The following is a 24166-nucleotide window of genomic DNA, read 5'->3' on the forward strand; positions in this document are numbered from 1 at the left end:
ACAGAAAAATAGCCAAAGTAATAAATAAACAACGTGTATGTTGTCTATGGACTCTGACGAAATTTAGGCAATCTTCTAGTGATGTTGTGAGGTTTGGTAACATTTTTATTTTGGGGAGATCGCTATTCATTTATAATGTTTTATAACATTTAAATTAAATATTTGATACCTTGATTTCTTATATGACTCAAAAAATGGTAAATATTACCATCAGCAATGTAATATGGAAATCTGAAGGACTATTATTTTGACTTTAGGGTTCAAAAGTCAAAATAAAATTAATCATAATAATATTAAAATTATAAATAAAAAAATAAACTTAAAAAGATACATAAGAACGTTTAAAAGAAAAGAATTAATTATTTAAAATATTCGCAAACGGAAATTATTTTATATATAAGTCTATCCAGTCTCCCGACTTAATCCTAAATTGATGTGATGTTAGCGGGAGAACAGGGTGTAGATGAAAAAGCTTTTAGGCCTTGTTTATAAAACCGCTGTTGTGTTTTTAATTAAAAGCATTTATTATTCAGGCAACCTCTGAAATTTTACAAAAAATGAAATAGAATTATGTAATCGATGTGTTCCGAATTGTCTGAACATTTTTAGAATAATTTTAATGAAAATTAACCATTAATTAATTCCGGCTGAAGTGATGATGGTGATGATGATGATGAGCTTTTATTTTTGTTTTTTGTGTAAGGTTAAAAATAATTTTGTATAATTACTAGTATTCGAGAGAATATTTTAATGTCAATTATCTTCAGATGAGAATGGCGCTCAATGGATGCTAGATTTAAATATTGAGAAGATTAACTTACAAAAAATGGTCCGCAGTTCTTTGCCCATACATTTATTCAGTGCTCAGAATTTTTGGGGATCTTCAAGAATCCTGAGCGGCACTGCATTGTAATGGGCAGGGCGCATCAATTACCATCAGCTGAACGTCCTCATCTAAGGATGTTCATCAAATAAAAACCCTTCATTCAAACTTTCTACCAGGTATATTTGAGCACATTATGAAATGAGCTTCCTTGGGCGGTGTTTCCAGGATGGTACTAAATGGGAACTTTCAAAAGAATCGCGTACACCTTCCTAAAAAGGCTGCAACGCCCCTTTGATTTTATCGATTTACAATTTTCCCTGATTGCAAGTGAATATGATCAGCGAGTGATCACTCAGCGTCAAGTGACCTGTGCGATAATTTTTTCTTCTTTTCTATAAAAATACACTTAAATGCCAACAAAGATTGTGAAAAATAAATAATTGAATTATATGTGTCTATATAAATATAAAAATTAACTTAATTAATTCACTGCATGAAATATAAAATAAAAGGGGTTTATATCTTGATAACAAAGTAACAAAAGCACATGTTTGTTACAAACAAACAAAAAAATGGAACTTAGGCGATTGCTTAGTAGCATTATCGGTCCACTTCTATAATGCAATGATATTCTCAAATTTGATAATAGTTATTTATGCAACTGTTGTGTAATAAGGAGTATTAAAACACGAATGGTAATAGTATCACATGAGTGTTTTAACACCTAATTATCAATAGTTGCATTCAAGACTTTATCTACCCATAATATGAATCTAACCCAATGTCCTAATAAACATAACATCATCCAAACGAGTGTTGTAATGAAATTCAGTACAACATTACAACACTCGTTTGGATGATGTAATGGTTACTAGGACTGGCTTTTTAATGTTTGCAGTAATCAGTAACTGGTTCAGAATCTTGAATAGAGGATTTAATGGATAGATAAATTTCTTGATTTATTTGTTATGATATGTCAGTACTCTAGACTTACTCATATTACTTTGCTTACTACGACATAATTAATTATTAATTAAACAATACAACAAGCTGTGTAACCATTTTATTTACATATTCACAATAATATATCTTGTATACTTATTTGGCTAACATTCATTAAGTTACTATTATAATTGCACATTAATTATTATTAACAACATTACACGTAAATAATTATTAGATGTTTATTAAAAATATTTTAAATTATTAACCTACATTTAATTTAGCTGGCATAAGCTCGCTTTGAACAAATAAAAACAACTATTTGGCACCATGTAATAGATCATATTTCTGTTGTCACTAGTCCCAATTCAATTTTTCCACCACCTTCTGTGCTATATCCCAGCGGATACTCCATAGGGAGTGCCGTTTGCGCCTCTCTCCCCAAGAGAAGGTCGCCTTCCATGAAGGATTAGAGGGCACTTGCCCTAAGCCAACCTCAGGTGGTGTTTAGTGGGTAGCCACTTAGGTTTTACATGAGTAATATACCCACATAACCAACGCAGACTTAGGCTGCGTCGGAATGCATTAGTATTCACCACCTCCCTCCCGTCGTTATCCCGAAGGTAGCCCTTTCCCCTTGTCTGGGCGCAAAAAAAAAACATGTAAAAACACCGTATTTATAGTAATTAATTAAAAATCACAACACTTAAGTTTACAATATAATTGTATCGTGTGCTGGTCATAACGAGAAGATCATTGCTGCTACGGTGAATACTGACGTCTGAACAACGTTGTAGGTTCGCACTGTACCTGGAAATGTTGATAGTAATATTAAGCTCAAATGTGACATACAGGAATGTAATAAATAGTAGTTAAAAAAGTGTGCGTGTGTACTTATGTATGCACGTGAGAAGTTATACTTCTTTGGCCTAACGAAGCGAAAATCATGCAAAGATGGCTTTGACAAATAATTATTAAATAATGAATACGGCTGTATGGGCTTGATCCTTTGTCCTAATAATGGACGAAGAAACCAAAAAAGAAAGACGAATGACGCAGATGTCAGAAAATTTTAGAAACCAACTTCAACCTGATATTTTTGAGTTACAGTGATGCGCACGCATCGCATAAAATTTCACTCTCATCATTTTTTCATAAGGCGCCTACTGACAAAAAAACATTAAAACAAGGTTTTTATTGAAAACCGCACTTAACAATAGAGCAGAAATTTAAAATTAACATCAATTCCTGCTTTTTAGACGATAGATAAAAGTTATATAAAATAACAAAAATCTTATTTTCAAATTGAAAACAGAAATAATTTTATCAAATTAATAAATAAAATCTACGAAGTTTGAACGAAATCTGTCTGTTTAAAGTTGGTTAAAATCGGCGGTTACAAAGAAACATAGCTAAAGGTAAAGTTAATAAAAAGCGTGTATAAATAGATCATAACAAGTACATAATCGGAGTACAATTCTATGGGAAAACACCAAAGAATTCTACTCTATTAATATTACACAGTAAATCTATTTTTTAAAACATAGTAAAAACAATTTCACTAATAAATACTTTTAATTGAAAGTTTCAGCAATGAAATTACATAATATGTATAAGTTAAATATATAAACTTCTTTTGCTATTCAAATTTTCTGTAATAAAATCATGCGCTTACTGCTTTTTGTGCGAATATATGAATGAATTCGGTGCCTATGCTATGATGTAAAGTAATATCTCTATTGCAGCTGTACAGTTCGCATGACTCCGCCCAACCCAACCCCGTGCCGCGTAGGCACGCGCGTTATCAGCTGTTTACTAAATTATCTCGTCTATGTGCTAGTTGTACGCATATTTAATAGGATGCAATGCTTTTATGGTTTAAATAACACACTATTTAAAGGATTAAAAAGCGTGTAATTGTAGCTGTATTTTTACATTCGATTTCAGGGTATGGCCCACTGAAAACGTAATCTGAAAAGGTCTCGAAACGTCGGGTTAGCTAAAATAATCCTTATTTTAATCCTTAAAAAAGTGTTTTATTTATATGTGTAACACTCGCGTTAATCAAAGAAAATACGTTTTTATGGTTTTTTCAGGATATGCATGTGCATGCTTGTGCATGGCTTAAGTTAAACTAGTTACTTATTCTTATTGATTTAATTATAAATCACGCAAATATAGATGATAGCTGACATGGAGTTACGGAATTTTAGCCTTACCATGAATACTACACACAATACCTGCAGATTCCTCTCCAGTGACGGAGGCAGGCCGTGGAGCATCCTCCCTGATCACGAGCACCTCACTCCGTCGAGCGTAGATGTCGTGTATAGTGGCAATACATCCGAGAGTAAAGTGACCACTTTCTGGTGGGGTCATCATGTAGCTACGGGTACACACATCACTTGTAAATTACAATATGTCAGTAGCACTTTATTGGTAAATATTTACCGAGAGAGACATCATATCTTAATAAAACTTATATTATATAATATACCAGTATTATCCGTTCCGCACAGGATGCCGGCTAGATTATGGGTACCCCAAAGGTGCCTATTTCTGCCGTGAAGCAGAAATGTGTGAACATTACTGTGTTTCGGTCTGAAGGGCGCCGTAGCTAGTGAAATTACGGGGCAAATGAGACTTAACATCTTACGTCTCAAGGTGACGAGCGCAATTGTGGTGCCGCTCAGAATTTTTGGGTTCTTTAAGAATCCTGAGTCTCGTCCCTTATTTTCATAAAAATAAAATTTTTGCTTGCCGCCACCAAAAAATCAATTCATTTCTAAATACAATGTATCTCACCTAACATCTTGCCTGGAATGTTCTTTACTGATAATATAATTTTGCTGGTAAATCATCTCCGAATGATCGTGAGTGTAGCTTCGTCCAAGTTGGTATCGCTCAGATTCCAGAACTGAGAGCTGCAACTGACTGAACGCTCCTCGCTCCCTGAAGTCCAGCTCAGAAGTGTGCCAGGACACTGACTCCGCTATCTAGATCAATAACACATATTTATTTTACACAGAATTTTTTGAAGAAGAGATTTTGTGGGTATTGAATGATAATGATTTGTCATGCTCGGATATGTACCATTAGTCAGAGCAAAATTTACCAAGTTCTTTAAATAATTTATACTTAATAAATAATAATAATTGTAAAAGTCTTTAAGAAGTTTTGGAGTGTGCACGTGCACACTTTAATTTATTTTTTAATGTGAGTTAGAGAAACTTTAATATAGGTTGGTAAATGAATTAGTGACAAATTAAATTTAATTAGGTACATCCCTACTAATATCATAAATGTGAATGTAAGTTCATTTGTTACGCTTTTACGCCGGAGCTACTGAATCGATTTTGATGAAATTTTCTACAGCGATAGAATAGAGCTTGGGAAAGGACATAGGCTACATATTAGCCGCGGGATTTGTGAAAAACTGAAATTCACGTCGATGAGCTATAACTATATCAATAGTAGGTTTAGTTTGCTATAGCAATCTTCCTCGAAATAAGATTCATATAATATATTGGGAACGGGAGCGAAAACGGGAACCGGAACTGGAATTCCTTACTTGCCTATTATTTCTAAAAACCCTTTATCTACGTGGACAAAGTCGCGGGCTAGGGCTACTAGCTGATAGTAATTTATGAAATTAAAATCGTATAACAAAACTTTAATAAAATTTTATACAATCGGGCCAAGGATATTTGGACAGCCCTAGCACAGGCTACGGTCTAATTGGACTGGCAGTTGTAATGATCAGCCTTTTTTAAGCCTGCCTGTATAAGTTTGAGTCTAACGCATTGGTCTATAAGTTATGGTGTAAATTGTGTTCACTTTTTTAAGTCTGTCCTTTTTTATGGAAAAGGAGGACAAACGAGTGTACGGGTCACCTAGTGTTAAATGAACACCGCCGCCCATATTCCCTTGCAACACCAGAGGTATCACAGGAGCGTTGCTGGCCTTTAAGGAAGATGCACACGCATTTTTTGAAGGCACCCATGTCATATCGTCCCGGAAACAGTGCACAAGGAAGCTTATTACACAGCTTTGTAGTATGTGGAAGAAAGCTCCTTGAAAATTGCACTGTGGAGGACCGCCACACATCCAGATGGTGGGGATAATATTTTAATTTGTGGCGTGTCGTGCGATGGTGGAATTTGGCGGCAGGAGTTAGGTGAAAGAGTCTTTAAATAAATAAATACCTAAAAGTTTAGCAAAGTATTACTTCTGCTGTTTTGTTCCAACTAGATTATCACTTCCCGACTAGAGAACTATATAAGAAAACTGATCTTTATGTCAGTTATACAAATACAAAGTATGCATACTCGTTAGGAAAATACTCTTACATTCCGTACATACATAAATCAATTTCAGACAAAATCACATAAACATGGCACCCGAAAGAAACATTAACTACAATTATTAACTAAAGCTAGGACAAATTATGGTACGAAAACTATACAGAGGGAGCCCTACTATATAATGACTTGCCGAAAGATATATTTAAGGAAAAATCTTATCCAAAATTTAAAGCTAAATTAAAAAAGCACTGTCAAACACATAAGCTTGTTATCTTAGAACAAAGCGTAATTGGGAATTTATTACTGTTTAAAGTTTAACTAACTTTAAAACTAACTTTAAAAATTATGTTTCCTTTTATATTTATTTAGAATTATTGTTCTCATGTAAGTGAACATTTGTTCTTTTTGAGAAATAAACTCTTTCAACCTAAACCTATGATCTTATGGTGACGGGCTCCTTCAAAGTTCAAAGCGATTCTGCCGGCAGGAGAATGTGGGAACCAGTGATCACTTAAGATCAGGTGATACGAACGCTCATTGTCGTCGTTCAATAAAAATATTAACATTAGCAGAACCAATTTATTATTTCTTTTTAAAGTGATAACCCTCACTTCTAGGATTAATTACACAAATTAAATTTGAAAACAAAATTTATGAACGATGCACGACACGAACCCGCGACCTCTCGCGATCCGTGCGAGCGCTCTTCCACTGAGTTAACCGTTCGAGTGACGTATCGTTGAAAAATCTTGTATGTGTTGTCCAACTCTAAGGTTGTGCAGCGTTCGTACGGAACGTGAGAGGTCGCTGATTCGAGTCCTGCATCGTTCATAAATTATGTTTTCAAATTTAATAATTTGTATAAACTTCAGTACATACATACTTTCTGATCGTCCACTATCCAGGTAATATTGGGTGCTGGGTAGGCCTCGTCGACGGAACAGTTGGCTTGTATGACGTCACCTCTGACGTAGTTCCGCTGGGATACTGACACTCGCGGCGCACGGAATGGCGGGTCTGTGAGGAACATTTTTTTGAAATGGTATTTATTAATTTGTATGAATCGTGGTAACAATTGGTAGATATACAGCATTCGTTTTTCAATCGGCATACAAATATCTGATTATCAATATCACATTTATTATATTTGTACGTTATTAATACACATCACAGAGCTATAATTCAATTATATAATTTAAAGTAAACATTAGTGTGTAGGTACCACTCTCAAATAATGACTTATAAATCATATTATTTTTGGCTAAAGAATTCTTTTAAACTATAGAAGCATTTATCTATTAACCATAATTTTTTATGCAATATTATTTTAGGCATCTCTCTAATATTCTTTGGAAGGTGGTTAAAGACCCTAATACACATAACATTTGCGTTATTTTGATGAAGCGCTGTTCTACAGTTTGGCATGAAAAGGCGATTTGAATCTCTTAATCCTAATATGAAATAGTCCTTTGCTGGTTTAAAAAGTTCACCATGTTTCTTAAAGAACATACGATTTTCTAAATTATTGATTGATTAGACATAACGTTGTTATTTCATATCAAACAAGCAATAACAAAATTTTACATAGTATTTGCATAATAACACAAAAACAGAAGAACAAATAAAATTTTACACACCAAAAACGCTTATTAAAAAAAATTAAATTAGTGCTTTCAATGTAATTTTAGTGAAAACTAATAAAAAAAATAGTAGTTGAACGAGTGATGCGAGAACGGGTCCCTCATATACTGCAAGCAGGGGCTACAGCGATGGTTTTCAGCGGAACCCATTGTGACACAGCTCAAGACTGGTTCCGAGACGTTTGAACATAATTTGACAAAAACGGTACACTAAAATATACACAATCACTCACAAATAGCAAATACATACAGCACTCGAAAGAAAATTGCCCATCGTTAGTTATAATCAGATCGAAACACTTAAGAAATTTATTTTAAATTAGGTAACCTTATGTAAGTTTATAAGATTTAGTTTTTGTACCACGTTACTTTCAGTTTCCTACCAGTAAAAAGTTTTTCTTTTATTTTATATCAAAATATTTTTCGTGACGTCACAAAATGGCCCAACGGAAGACCAGCGCTGGTTTTCAAACCAGCAACATGCTGAGTTGGGACCATTTTTTTGAATCGTATATAATAGAAATGTTTCATTCTTTTTGTTTTTTGATTATTTATCAATCTTAAGTTTATATTTATTTTTAATGTTATGTCTTTGTACAAAACTACTTATACGTTTCAAAATAAAAAAAATTCTTTCTTTCTTTCAAAATATACAAAAATTGTAAACAATATATGACCAATTGGAAAAAAATTGCAAAGTCTATGCATATCAGAAAAATAATTAAAAATGCACCGAATAAAATAAATATGAATTGGAATGTGATTAACTGTGAATCTGGATGAGTGAAAGACCGCAACATTGAATACAATCTATTAATAAACAATACTATAATTCAATCTCAGCAGGAAGTTGCTTCTGCTTTTGAGAATTTTTTTCTGATATTCCAGTTTCTATCACAAGCACATATTTGAAAAACAATTTGAAGCAAAATGCTTACTTACTTTAACTCTCTCAGGTTACTTCATTTCAAACAATTTGGCTTTAGTATGGGACTTTCAACAACGGATGCAGGTGTTGAGCTAATCAAGAATATTTTTCATCTTCTGTGATTTATCTAAGGCTTTTGATTGTGTTCAACATTCAACGCTGGTAAGGAAAGTATATCACTATGGCATAAAAGGAACTGCTCTTGATCTTCTGACTTTATATCTAAACAAAAGAATTCAGAAGGTCGACATGAATTGCAGGAGATCTCCTGAGACTCTTCTCAGTATGGGGATATACGACAAGGGTTTATTCTTGGACCGTTCCTCTTCCTTATTTATATAAATGATCTTCTTAGTCTTATAGAGAAAAACATAAGGTAGTGGTTATTTGGGGACGACACTTTACTTTCAAAGCGTCACATTGTGACACTGTTTCAAAGTGAAAATAAACCAAGCTACGTATGACGAAGTGAACGATATTCTATCTGACATCGTGTACTGGTTTAGCGCTTATAACCTATTGTTAAATAGCAAGAAAAATAAAACGTACCGTAACAAAAGTCAAAAATGTAGATGCAAGAGTTTTGTTAAACGGAGAGGTGATAGAACCGGTGGAATCTGCTATATTTCTTGGCATAACTCTAGATTCCAAATTACAATGGGGCCCCCATATTAAAGGATTGGCGAACAGACTTAGTTCTGCAGCATACGCGGTTAAAAATATTAGATAATTAACTGACATAGATACGGCGCGACTATTATACTTTAGTTATTTCCATAGTATTATGTCCTATGGTATATTGCTATAGGGCAACGTAGCCGATATTAATACAATATTTGTGCTGCAGAAGAGGGCTATTCGCGCTATTTATAACCTAGGTCCTAAAGAATCATTGAGAGCAAAATTCAAAGAAATTTACATTTTGACTGTTGCTTCTCAATATATTCTTGATAATGTAATGTATGTTCAGTGAATTTGCTAGAAAATGTCATAACCATAATGTTAACACCAGGTACAGACATAAACTTATAATGCCTACTACTCGGCTAAGTCGAGCTAGTAAGTCTTTTGTGGGCGATGTATATGCTTTTACAAACAGATCCCAGAAAATGTTCAAAACAAAAGTTTTACGTTATTCAAAATAATTGCTAAAAACGTTTGTGTGGTAAAGGTTACTATAACATAAATGACTTTCTTAATGATACGACAGATTGGGAATGGAGTGACCGCCCTCAGGCTATTGAATAATAAGTTTAATTGTACAATATTACTTTGTAAACATATTTTTTCGATGAAAAAAAATCCCGCTGAATTTGTTGCGCCCGTTCTTCTCAGGTCTGAGGTATTCATTTTGGAATGGGTGGTAGTTTTTGACTTTCAATAAGTGATGATCATCCTATTTTAAATAAAAATATTTGAATTTGAATTTGTCTGTCTGTCTGTCTGCTCGCGATAAACTCAAAAACGACTACACCGATTTTAATGTTGTTTCCACCAATGGATACCATGGATCTCGAGGAAGGTTTGATAATATAATTTGTAAAGTTTTTGTACACATATTTGAATACATTAACGATATTTGTTGGAGGTGTCGCAAAAAAATAATCCGTTTGCTAACTTTCATCGAAAACGGTGTCAAAGCCCTTTATGATATAACAAAATAATGTATGGTGGAGTTGTGAATCTCATGTTCGTCTACAAAAAAGTCCATTATGGCATATGTCTATCTCTTAAGGATAGCATACTATAAACATTTTAATACCTAAAAAATTGCCAATTATAAAGTGGTTATAAGTAAAAATATTTCACAAATACGATATTAATTATTATCAGTGTATTCATTCATAATATTGTAAGATCATTTAACTCATTAACGTTGATTACACATTTCCGATGGCTTTGGACTACATTATTCCGACAAGACAGCATCTGTCGGATCAGCTAGTAAAGGAATAAAAGGCATTTATTTTCTCAAAATTGATTGTTTTAGAATTCTTTTTGATGTCATTTCTAATATACTAGATACTACTACCGCTTCGGAAACAAATGGCGCTCTGAGAGAGAAGAAACAGCGCAAGATACCCTCCCAGGTCAAATACAGAACTAGAGATGGGAAAATACTATAATATACTAATTAATAGTTTACCTAGATAATAATATTTTGTTTGCACTAATTTATTGAAATAAATTACACAGTTATGTAACATATAATTACTAAAATGTTAGTTATCAACACAAATTCATGTCACAAAAATGTTAAAAATTTCATAATCTACATACTTGAAGTTCATATTTTATGATTAAAACTTCAACTTATTCTGTTATTAAAGTTGTCTAATATGCTTTTAAAACAAAGTCAGCTGGATATATATTGCTTTAGTTTTGAGCAAAATACTCTTTCCGTAACAGTGAATTGTGCTTGAAGAGGCAAGCTTAGTAATTTGGAACGAGAACTATATTCAGCTCAGCTGGAGCGAACTCTTTTAACAGCAATACTATTTTATAATTAACTTTCAGTCTCAAGGGGATAAGGATAATAATATTTGTATTTGTAATATAGTGTACGAAATGAGAATACATTTTAACATTCAGTTATATAAAATAAACATTATTTTTATGAAATACTAGAATAGAGACAACTTAAATAGCAATCATAATAATATAGAAAAAATACTGGCATAAAATGGTGGCAGGATGATCCTGTTGCCGCAGACTCGGTTTCAGATTCTAAAAAGTTATTGTGTGTATATGTATGTATGGATATATACATGTTTATTTATTTATAATCGCTTCACTCACTCGGAAACAATAATAATTTTAATATTTTGCATACATGTGAAAAAGGATTTCGCTTAAATGTGTTAGAGCAATTAGAAATAATAAAACACAAAAATAACAATATGTTTACATTGCTGAATGAACAAACAAATTTAGTCCCATCACCTTTGTTACGTGTCTCTTCCGGGGGTAATACGTCACAACAGCCGACCAATCACAGCGCGTCATTTCATGGGGCGAGGGTATAAAAGAGCGGCTTCCGGCTCATTTGATTCAGTCTCGTGCCAGATTTTGGCGAGACAACACGTCCTGAGGATGCCTCGTGTAGAGGCGAAACACGTGTCGAATTGTTTTAAAGACAAATATTGGCGGAATTAACACTAAAGAAAACTTAAATAATTTGTATTATAATCGCTTATAAAATGCCCACAGAATACCTTTATTTATTTATAGTGTATGTGGTTGATGCAGCTACTGTACTCAATAACTATTGTATTAATTTACATTTACTTTTTTGACTTACTCGTGACAAGACAACAACTATTTGAAGTTTGAGTGTGTTTGTTGCATCATTTTACATATTATATTGTAATTGAAATGATTTGTAAATCGATTTAAATATAAATCTTGATATAAAAGATTAGCAATGAGTTTCTTGCTACCTCTTCTCATTAGCTCAACCCTTTACGAAGTAGCAGTAGATTCAATAAGATTTTATTTTTGACATTCATATGTGTCATTTCCGTGACCTACGTGAATAAACTGATTTTGATTTGATTTGATTTACTATTATATATAGTACAATATAAGTACCTTTATTACTGGAGCTAGTTGAATTGGAGTTACCTTATTGTATGTATCGTTTTGTATTGTATCGCAGTTTAAAATATTATAGAGTTAGAGATTAAGGATTGGTCTCCGGTGCGCTCCAACAAGATACCGCACTACCTAAGAACAATAGCTTTTTTATTACGGCATCTATTAGGTGCTGGTGTGCGTGGCATCTTGACACTCAATGGCATCTTTCAAATTTTGTAACATACGCTTCGTGTTATTTTTCATTGCAATTAACAATGACGTTCTATACATATAGACAATGCACCTCATACAAAATCAAAGCCGAAATATGGCACATGCCACAAATGACACCATAATAACCTTCGACTGCTATGTCTATACATTTCTGCGTTTACTCCAGTTCTTTAAAATTTTATTGGTCAATAGGCAGCAATGTAAACACTATTTCAGTTTCAGATGCGTATTTTGAATTTAGAACCCGATTTGGACAGTAACATCAGTGGAGTAGCAGTTAGGTATTTTTTTGAACGCAGAAGAAAAAGAGGGTTGCTATAAGTTTAACGTTCGTCAGTCTGTCCCTATTTTCCGATTAAGATCTGTTTAGTCGGAGGTTTTTTACGTTTTCAATCAAATATCACACTCATATTATAAAGGGGAAAGTTTGTATGTTTATTTATTGGCTTGTGTTTATACAGCTTGTTACTTCTTTACGTTCTAAAGAGATTTGGATTTAATTAGATAAGTTAACCTTTAATGAGAGAAACTTATACTAAAATATAATATTTTTACTCACATAAAATAATTAGTTAAACTGGTTATTTAAATGTTATTTTCTTGAATTAAATGAAATTTGTCTATTAGACTTAGATATTCTTTTTCAGGATATCTTTTTGGTATATGTAGTGTAAGCGGATATCAATATATATTTGTATGACAGCTTTTGTCAAATTTTAAATGTCGTTAAACCCGAAAACCTTAATCCTTTAGTGGTGATATATAAATATGCTTATTTGGTTTGTAAATTTCTTCACATCTCTCTCTTGCTACAAAATATTGCAATGCAGCAATGAACGTAAACGCATTACAATTTTATTGCAGACAGAAATTCTACCACAGATCGCACCCTAACTGTAAGTCGTTAAGGAGTTCCATTGATCATCATCATATTCGACTACGACAATTACTTGACCATAACGACGTTACGGTAGGTGACTCAAATATCCGGATAGAATAAAAAAGATTCGGCCTAGTATCGTTAATTTGCTCCTAAGCATTGAAGACTTCCGTTACTTTGTTATAGATCCCACTGACAGAACCTAACCAAACTATCACCAATTTACATTTGAAGTATAATATCATTTCCAATAAAAAAAGAATTATTGGAATCGGCTGGCGCGATATTGAGTTATTCGTAATTTTGTTGCGCACAAACTTATAGCAAATTTAAGACTTATGTTTTTCTCATGGTTGCCATTGCCAGATCTGGACCAAATTACTATGGGACCACACTGGTAGCACCAGCTTTCAAATAAAAAGACATATCAAAATCATTTCACCCAGTCCAAATTTCTGAGGTAGCAAACATAAAAAAACATACCGACGAATTGAGAACCACCTTCTTTTTGAAGTCGGTTAAAAAAGAATTATGAAAATCGGTTAACACAGTCGAAAGTTCTCCGGTAACAAACATAAAAAACATACCGACGAATTAAGAAACTCCTCCTTTTTTTAAGTCGGTAAAAAGGGCGACTCTATTGTTTTCATTTTTGACTGTGTCCTTTCATCTGTGCCATTCTAACAACCGGGTCTTGTCTGGGGACTTGCCAATAATGTTGTACCATATTTAATGAAAAAATATTTAGTTTTATTATATTACTTCCGCTTTTTGCATATCAATCTTATATAAATAAAATAATCTTACCGATGATGTCACACCATCTGTTTTTTGAGTCGTTAATGTATTATTTAAGCACTTTTTATAGCACACTTAGGCTTGTTGATTGACACACGACTAAGGAGAAAAGTGTGCTTACATTGTCTTTAAGCACACTTTTGCCGTTACGTTATCAGACTGCGAATGATATGTCCATATGTATAGAACGTCATTGGAAATTAATAAAATACAAAATATATATGATCCCAGTGTCTTTCTTATTTCTTGTAGTATTCTTTTTATAAAGTTATACTACGCAACCCGGCATTTTAGTTTCAATTATTAGCTTAACAGAACATGTGGCTCGTCAACGTCACACATTGTTTGAGACTGGCTCGAGTATGCCCTACTTGGGCGTAGTATTAGTTGCCGCAATTCGCGACTACGCCTGCGGTATCTTGTTGGAGCACTGGTCATTTCTTAACTGACAATTTAAAAAATAATAGGGTGGTAAAATCGAAACAACTAATTAAGCGGAACGCAGAGGGAAGTTCACAGAAAAATTTTGTTTACGGATGAGAAAAAGATTACAATTGCGCACTATTTAAACAAACAAAATGACCGAAGCTTCCCAATTAGTCGACAGACTGCAACGTGGGCACTATCCGACTTCAGTGATGGTTTGGTGGGGTATTTATGAGCTATGACGGAGTGACTGAGTCATACTTTTTTGAAAAAAGTATCACAACATCGGCACAAGTGTATCAAGTTACCAATCCGGAGAAGGTAGTGAAACCCCTTAACAAACTTTCAGCAAGACTCGGCGCCGGGTTATAAAGCTCGGTCTACGCAGTATTTGTCGCCGTCGTCTTGTCCCGATCTTAGTCCGCTGGATTTTGATTTTATATTCAATTGTAGAAAGTACGGCTTGCTCTAAGCGCCATGATAATTAGGAGACCTTAAAACAATCCGTACGATTGGCAGTGAAGAATTTTCCCAAGGAAAGGGCGCGTGCTTCTATTGATAACCGGCCTCAACGTATAAAGGACTGTATTGCAGTATTCTTTGTTTCATAAATACTTATGGCAAGACAATGTAAAGTTATTAGAAATTTATAAAATATAATTCCTGTTCAGAATACAAGCTGAATTAAAACGGAATTAATGCAAGCCTCAATTTAAATGGTATTATGTTCGTGAATGAGACTCATACAACCATATTGATATGCGTGCCGTTTTAATGAGTTACTACACGATAATCCCGACCAGGCTTCCTGAGTACTTACGTGTCAGTTTATCATATTCACATTTCAGATTAATATAATTCTGCAATGCGCTTAACAAATAGAATTTCTACTTTATTCTTCTGGTCACGTAAACGAGCAATCTGAATATTGTAAGCGTTTTCATAGGGACAAGACTATCTATAAAATGAAAGAAACTTATATTTCTCTATATATACTTGATCTTTGTTGATTGAACAATATGTTGCCCCCACACCATCGTTTAAGGGACTGTATTACAGCCAATGGAGACCACTTCGAATAAGCTTTTTATATTTTAAATTGTTTTATATTTATGTATTAAACTTACACAATGTAAAAGGAATAGATGTTATTTGTAATAGATTTTTTTTCTTTGTTTCAGTATTCATGGCAAGACTAGGTGTATGTCGCAGGTATATTATTATTAAAGCAGATAATATGTAAATTGTGATTGACCGGTGACCCATGTCATGGTGACGAGCAGTCGGAAAGGAAAGGAGGGACAAAACACTAAATACTTCAGTCCAAACTTCATAAGCAAGATAATATTAACAATATTAGACATGTCGTGTCTATTGTTACAAAAAAACTTAATAATTTTACTAACCAACAATAGTGAGCGGAGCTGAGCGTATGTCTGTGTGGAAGAGCGGAGCGTCGGCAGATACCTCGCATTGATAGTCGCCGCTGAGATGTCTGTTCAAATTGACGATCCTCACTTGGTGATGGTCTGATTGTGCCAACTAAAAAGAGCATTTCTTTTAGGATAAAAACGAATGAGTCGAGTAGTACGTTAGTAACGTTCAGGTTATGGTAATTGATACGCCCTGCCCATTACAATTTGTGGGTTTTTCAAGGATCCTGAACGGCACTACAATTGCGCTCGTCACTTTCAGACATAAGATGTTAAGTCTCATTTGCCCAGTGATTTCACTAGCTTCGGCACCCTTCAGACCGAAACACAAGAACGCTTACACATTACTGCTTCACGGCAGAAAAACGCGCCGTTAAGGTACCCATAATCTAGCTGGCATCCAGTGCAAATGCCTTGAGTCGCATCTTACGACACTCTTGAGCATGGGACTTTCCTTTTCGTTTTATGCCTCGGAGCAGCACATGGCATAGCTTACAAAAGGGTTTAAAAATCAACGAAATCATTATTAAATAAAAACATTCATTGAATTTTTACATAAACATGGTATTATCAAATACTTACATCAACGCTAGCTCCGGGTAAGGGAAACACCATAGTAGGAGGCAGTTCCCTGGGCACGTATCTGTAGAACTCTGTCTCGGCGCGGTACCATCGTATTGAGTACAGCGCGGCGCCCTCTAAGTCGTACGAACATCTCAGAACTGCCGACTGTCCCTCTCCTGATAGCACCGCGCGAGGTACAGAGATCACAAGGTTACGGAGGGACCACACACCTCCTGAAACAAAATATCCTGTTTGAAATATATTGTGTCAAAATAAAGTATTAATTTAGTTTGTTCATCTTAGCTATTGACAGTCGACATCGAAGTCAACAGTCAAGAGCATTGGATTGATATAGTTTTCAACTAACTTTAAGAAGGACGAGAGGCAATCCTCTAATCACGACTTTGAGACCAGCGAATAACCGAACCAGGGGATCCCTCGGTGTGAACCTGACCCCTTTATCGAAGGGTTGGGCGCTAGGAGGGCATCCGCGCTTCTCCCTCGGGACCCAGAAGTGGTGTGTAGAGTTCGGCAGGTCTTCGCAGATCAGCAGCGGGACGGGCTTGGTCGCGGTCATGGTCGCAGTCACTGTGGCAAATGTCTCCCTATGGTTTCAAAAAACTATTTGAAAGTTGAGTCCGCGTTCTTGTCATAGGATATGGGGCCTAATTCACCTTAGTTTAGATATACCCCGGCCGCCTCAAAGTTTAGTATCATCAAACCGAAAGCCTTTTTTTATAAAACGCAATACGTTCTCGGTGATTGGAAGACCCTCCGACAATTTGGATGTACTGACGTATTTCTATACATTCTTTACATGCAAAGAGATATATAGAGAGCACAAAATGAAATTTAAGAGAAACGTATGTTTAGAGTGAGCAATGCTAATCCGTTTGCTGGAGGCACAATTTTTAGAACCATTATAATAATAAACGAATATTTATAGCGCGTTTTAGGATGTTTATCCATTCTTTAAATCAAACTAATCTGATGATGGAATCTATGATGTTTTTCAATTTTTATTTTATATTAAGTATAAGTTGCATTACAAGGTTCACTCATATACCTGAAAGTGGTAAACTTTAAAAAAAATCCCTAATAATATTATTATTAATTCAACCCCGCCCATATCACAGGGACAAATAAATATAAAACAAAAATAATATATACTTATAAGTGCTATTCGAACTCAAATATTTTTAATTCAATTCAGAATTTGAAGTCACTTATAGAACCCAAAAAACTACCGACCATTCCGAAATTTGCATCAGATCTGAGTAGAACGGGCGCCAGTAACACAGCAGGCTTCATTTTTTATAAAATTTCGTGACAGTAATATTTATTATTTGAAAAGTCTGACGGCGGTCTGTGGTATCATTAAGAATGTCATTTATGTTATAGTGAATTGCTAAAAGACCTTTACCACATGTCGCTTACGTCTTGGTCATTCCACCTGCACAAGATCAGAGTTAGAGATCACTCCTTGTGTGAATGTGGCTTGGACGACGGTACTGTATCTCATATAGTATTTTCCTGTCCTAAACTTCTTCATCCCCTTTATGACGTTCTTCCACCGAAAGTTGAATGTTTGTTAACGTCTGTGTTTAGTCCATAATGTAATTTTTTATGTAAATATGTGAAATATAATAATATTAAGCTGTAAATATGTAATGTAGAGTGTATTTTGTATAATATTGTCCAGGCTAGAAACTGCACTAAACTGCTCAAAAAACCTGCCACTTATAAATTATCCAAAATAAATTCATACAAAATTTTCATTCATAACGTGTCTCTCCAATTCCACTCGACATTTGCGAAATAATTTGCGCCCGACTGGTGCAGCCACACGCCATATCACAGAATTGAATTGACCTTTACCACACAAACGTCTTTAAGCAATCCTTTTGAAAAGAAGTTACGATGCCTACTTTCACCTCTCACCAAACTAAATCGATGGTAACATTTTGATTAGAACCCTTTCATTTTAGTTTATAACGTTTTTGTCACAAAATGATATTTTTGCATGTAAATATGGTGCTAGTGTTATCGAAAAATCAGAACGTTGTAATGCCTTTAAAATTTTCATCGAGATCAAATTTTTACAAGCTGTTATTCACCATTTATGATTAGTTACAATGGCATCGTAAATAGGCTTCACAAATAAACTTTACGTCCATTTATCGTACAAAGACGACACTATTGGAGCCGGTATTATACAGGGTTATTTGGTAATTCGTATTGTATTCCGTTCTTTCTTCCGTTAGGAGGTGAAAGGAGTGACTATTTGCGATAATTTTAACCCCCATATGCATATGCAAAAGTGAACCATTTTTGATTTATCAGGTTTGAATTGAATATTGAAAAATAAGGGACGAGACGAGCAGGACGTTCAGCCGATGGTAATTGATACGCCTTGCCCATTGCAATGCAGTGCTGCTCAGGATTCTTGAACAACCCAAAAATTCTGAGCGGCACTACAATTGCACTAGTAACCTTGAGACAAGATTTAGTCTCAATTGCCTTGTAATTTCACTAGCTACCGCGCCCTTCATATCGAAACACACTAATGCTTACACATTACTGCTTCACGGCAGAAATAGGCGCCGTTGTGGTACCTTAATCTAGCCGGCATCCTGTGCAAAGGAGCCTCCTACTGGTAAAAGTAGTGATGCTTTGTGAAAGTTTACAAGTTTACACAGAGAAGAAGTGCCGAAAGATAAACGAATAGCGTTGTATCATGTGTCACAGATTGATAAAAATAATTAAATAATTGAAATCATTATTTTTGTTGAGATACACTAATTATCTCTGCAACTGAAATTCAGCATTAAAAATAATTTTTGAGTATTCTTATCTTCTTTACATTTCAATATTATAATTAATCACAAAACTTCAAATTCATGTCTATAATTAAATGTAAACCCATTGCGCCATTTACCCCATTTATACAAAACCCTTAATTACTTAAAACTTACTTAATTAATTAAAATTAATTAATTAAAACTTACATGGTCCTGGGTTTAAAACTTGGAAACTTGTTTCGAATTCACAAACAATATTAAATAAAAGTACAATGTTTTATTAAGCCCTGCAAGAGTTTTGCTAAAGTTTCTGTAGTGATATAAAAATGTATTCCGGAAAAAAAAATTATTGAAAGTATGGACAGATTTAAGAAAAAATAGCAAAGTTATTTGTAAAACGGGAGTTGCCTGAACGAGTGAAGATATATATATAAGAGTGAAGGATACATTGCTATTTTCGTTGAGTTCTATGCACTTTTTCAAACCATTGAATAGTAGATTGTTAACCTAGGATCGAAAAAATAAATTCCCGAGGTATTTAGACGCCCGAGCGCAGCAAGGGCGGCTATAGTCCGAGTAGGAATTGATTATTTTACCCGTGTTAAGCACTTTACTTTTCATTTCGAATATGAGGAAGATAAAAGTAGTTGTTTATCTAAACTATACAATTAGTTTGTTTTCACATAAAACTCTCCACAACAGTTCTATTTTCAAAGTTCATTCCGGCCCTTAGGTGGGAAGTAATTTGTATGAGTTTTTCCGTCTGTATGCATTCCCTGCATCATTTTCCACCCAATAATCAGATCAAAACAACATTACTTTCCGAGTATGAGAAATGAAAAATGTTTTTGTAAGTTCCAATGTAGCACCTAACATAAATAGTTTTCTGTAAGCGTCAACTCGTGAACGGGTGCTGCTTGTAGGGCAGGTCGACCTGTTATAGTTAATAAATAACTGTATTTGTTGGATGCAATTAGTAAGTGTGACAGTAATCACGACCATCATATTCACGAAGCATCTTTACACAAACAATTAATTGTAGCTGTAAAGGTTGAGGCATCCAATATAATAATAATAATAATAATAATAATAATAATATTGACACACTTTTTACACAAATTATCTTGCCCCAAGTTAAGCATATATAGCCTGTGTTATGGGTTACAAGACAATGATATATTTAATACAATATACTTACATAAACATACATAAATTCATATAACATACATATAAACATACATAAATACATTTAAACATCCATGACTCAGAAACAAACATCCATATATAATAATATACGATAATTTATATTTATAAAGTTTATTTTTTATTCCTTTTTATGAACTATTTGTTATTATTTTAACACGATTCATTTATTGGATGCAGCACCGTGCAAACTAACTTGTTACGCGTATTGTTAGCCACTGTAACATGTTCTATTTGATTGAAAAAAAAAACAAAAAACTTATCCCATCCATAACTATGTATATACAAACCTACCTTGGCTACACCGACTCCAAAAATAACAATAATAGTGACTAGAATTAGTTTAATAATTTCGAATGATTAGATTGGGCAGAAAGACGCAATATTTTATTTTTAAGTGCATTGATCTATTGTTTTGCAATAGTTTTTTTTAAGTCAGTTGGTTTTTGATATTTTTTTTATATTTTGATTTTTAGTGAATCTGAAGTACACTAATAATTTGTCTAAATATGTGTATACCTACAAGAATTTGCAATGAACGTAAACATTGCAATTTGATTACAGACAAAAATTCTGGCACAGATCGCTATTCGAATAAGACTTGAAGTGAATTACTTGACCATGACAACGTTACGGTAGGTGACTCAAATATCCAGATAGCATAAAACAGATTCGGCTGAGAATCGTTGATTTGCTCCTAAGAATTGAAGTGATCCGTTACTTTGTCATGGATCCCACAATCAGAACCTAACCAAACTCTCACCAAACTACGTTTGAAATATATCATTTCCAATAAAAAAGAATAATGCAAATCGGTTGGCACAATATTGAGTTATTTGTCCATTTTAGGCGCACATACGTATAGCAAAATTTAAGACTTTTATGGTTTTCTCATGGATGCCACTCAGATTTGGACCAAATTGCAATGGGACAAGGGAAGCACCAGCTTTTTCTTTTTTTTTTATTTAGTCCACAAAACTGACTACAATTGTATGGATTGCAAAGTAATAAAATATACAAAAATACCATTTATCAATTGAGTCTACTCGATGTGTACGTGGCATGCGTGATTAAGTGATACAATAACTACAGCGCAACAAAACACGCTTAACAAACAAGCTTGATAAAAACAGGACTTATTCTAACAGCCAATAACAAGAATAAAAAAAAAAGATTAACAGATTACTTACTTGCTAACTTATCTATGAACTTAATTTATTTTTTATTTTGGGTATATTGTCACAGAAGATATCTATAGCATCTCTGTAATAATTTGCGCAAAATTGCATTCTATATAGCGGACTATGATCAAGTTTGGTTCTGCTTTGTGGCAAACAGAATGTCTCGCGATTATCTATACTATCTATACTAATATTATAAAGCTGCAGTGTTTGTTTGTTTGTTTGTTTGTTTGTTTGAACGCGCTAATCTCTGGTACTACTGGTCCGATTTGAATGATTCTTTCAGTGTTGGGTAGTCCATTTATCGAGGAAGGCTATGTTTTTTTTATAAGGATGTGTTTTTTCAAAATTAAGGATCCGTAATAAAATTGCTATTTTGTAACACAAGGTGTAAAATCGAAAACCTATTTTTGCGTGCGCTGCAAAAACTATTGACAATAGAACAAAATGATGTACAGGCTATAATATAGGCAATATTTTATTACTTATAAAACTATCGCGTGAATTATACTTTATATGGCAAAACAACGTTGGCCGGGTCAGCTAGTGTAAAATAAAAAGAAAGTATCAAAATCGGTTCTCGCAGTCGAAAGTTCTGAGTTAACAAACATAAAAAAATACCGACGAATTGAGAACCTCCTCCTTTTTTGAAGTCGGTTAAAAAGAGTGGCCGTTGAGTTTCTTGTATGATCTTCTCACGAGCTCTTCAACATTTTTTCGAACTACTATCATATTATATTTATTAATTTAAAACAAATATTTATAGTGACAATTCCAAAGGGCTTAGGTTAAGCTTAATTAAAAAAAGTTTATTTGATTTTAAGGACGGAAAGCTCTAAATTAAGTAAAACAGGCCAAATAAATAAAAGAAATTTTGTATTATGTGAGTAAAAGTGTATTTTATATTACAAACGAATAGAAACAAATTCTGTTAAATATTGTTTTGAACTATTTTAGGTTTTATGTCAGTTTTGCATCCAACCCTTTTTTGAAAACGATTATTAATTAAAATTTATTAATTATTATATTCTTGAAAAACAAGTTAAGTATTCATTCCATGCCGTTATTATTCATGTAGATAATTGTCAATTTAATAGTACTAACCATCAAGAAGAAACAGCAACCGAAATATGAGGTGACAAATCCTTTTCATCTTCAACATTTACACAATAATAATTAGGTTCACCAATTCGTTACTTATTAATACACTACACATGCGAATAAAGGTATCACGAATTATTAATATTTAATTTTTCACTTTTTGAAACATCGAGTTTTAGAAGACAGTTTTACCGAACGGTATTCACGCGTTCACCCCACGAGTGCTCAAGTATGACTGGCGTCTACTTTGGAGTTTAAAACCTACTTCTCGTAGCAGATGCCATAATATGTAGCAATATTGGGAGATACGCCGTAGCAACACGTAGTACGGAAAGAATTTTCGTTGTAACACTTGTAATAATCGTTATAACCTTATTTAGGAACATATTATAGGTTATAAAATATAATGTTTTGTAGATTCAGCACTTGCAAATTGATTATGCAAAACTGAGCATTGTTTTAGAGATATTTAAATAGTATATTGTGTGAAATGTAAAGGTTTTGGGGCTAGTTATAGTTCCGAACAAGGTTTTATTTATTGAAGAGGAGGCAAGCATACATCGGGGTGAGTAACTGGATATGATGATGATCTGAGGAAACATTACAGCATAGGCGACTTTTTAAAGCTTGTAATTCGAAAACCGAAAGGATATAATATAAATACGTGGCGGGCGAGGACAGAACCGGAGCAATTGGTGAGGGTCTTGATAAAACTTTCATGTTGTGGCTTCTTGAGGGTTGAACAACATCAAGATTTATGAACTGTACGTTACTTGAACGGCTGGCTCCGTTGAAGAGCACTCGCACGGAACGCGAGAGGTCGAGGGTTCGAATCCCGCAACGTCATAAATTTTGTTTTCAAATTGAATTTATGTAATTCATCCCAGAAGTCATGGTTATCACTTTAAAAAATAACAAATTGTTTATAACCAATTCCTTTAAAGTCACCAAACCGAATGAATCTGGAAACAACACGCCGTGTTGCTCATATTGGTTATACGTCATCTTTCACGTTTTTTTGGAAACCACACTTTTTAGGAATGACACACAGATGTTTAGTATTATAATTTAATTGATTAATAGTGTATTTGTCGCTCAGTCCCAACATCGAATAAGTCGGGGCTTAGCTACAGGAATCGAGTCTGACGAGCCTTTGGAACACATGATAGCAGAATCTTATACGATACCAACAACATTTAAAAAGAAATTGTTAAAGGAAGGTCCCGTGGAAGTGTGCTTTCTGAAGTTACACAGAACAATGCACCCTGAAAACACATAATTAAACTAATTAGAAATATATTTACCTTTTATTGCGAACTACAACGAACC

At 33.9% G+C, this 24166-nt stretch overlaps 1 protein-coding gene across 1 annotated transcript; it reads right to left on the bottom strand.

Moving 5' to 3' along the window:
* Window positions 1-1938: 1938 nt before the first annotated feature.
* On the bottom strand, window positions 1939-23040 carry LOC126970176 (uncharacterized). Its single transcript, XM_050815956.1, has 7 exons — window positions 22841-23040; window positions 16570-16784; window positions 15961-16096; window positions 6956-7089; window positions 4574-4764; window positions 4009-4154; window positions 1939-2578 (listed from the first exon to the last, which is right to left on the bottom strand). Exons 1-7 carry the CDS (start codon window positions 22896-22898, stop codon window positions 2508-2510), a joined length of 951 nt encoding a protein of 316 aa, XP_050671913.1. The 5' UTR covers window positions 22899-23040; the 3' UTR covers window positions 1939-2507.
* Between the last annotated feature and the right edge of the window lie 1126 nt (window positions 23041-24166).

This window comes from Leptidea sinapis, chromosome 20 (assembly GCF_905404315.1).
Source record: "Leptidea sinapis chromosome 20, ilLepSina1.1, whole genome shotgun sequence".
In the NCBI taxonomy this organism is placed as follows: Eukaryota; Metazoa; Arthropoda; class Insecta; order Lepidoptera; family Pieridae; genus Leptidea; species Leptidea sinapis.

What these genes read in the sequence shown, in the direction of transcription:
- LOC126970176 (XM_050815956.1), bottom strand. Translation starts at nt 22,898, where the DNA reads ATGTTGAAGATGAAAAGGATTTGTCACCTCATATTTCGGTTGCTGTTT. An exon ending in CATTCCAGGCAAGATGTTAG is followed by an intron (nt 4,155 to 4,573) that starts GTGAGATACATT and finishes GTGTACCCGTAG; the next exon opens with CTACATGATGACCCCACCAG. An exon ending in CACTGGAGAGGAATCTGCAG is followed by an intron (nt 2,579 to 4,008) that starts GTATTGTGTGTA and finishes CAACATTTCCAG; the next exon opens with GTACAGTGCGAACCTACAAC.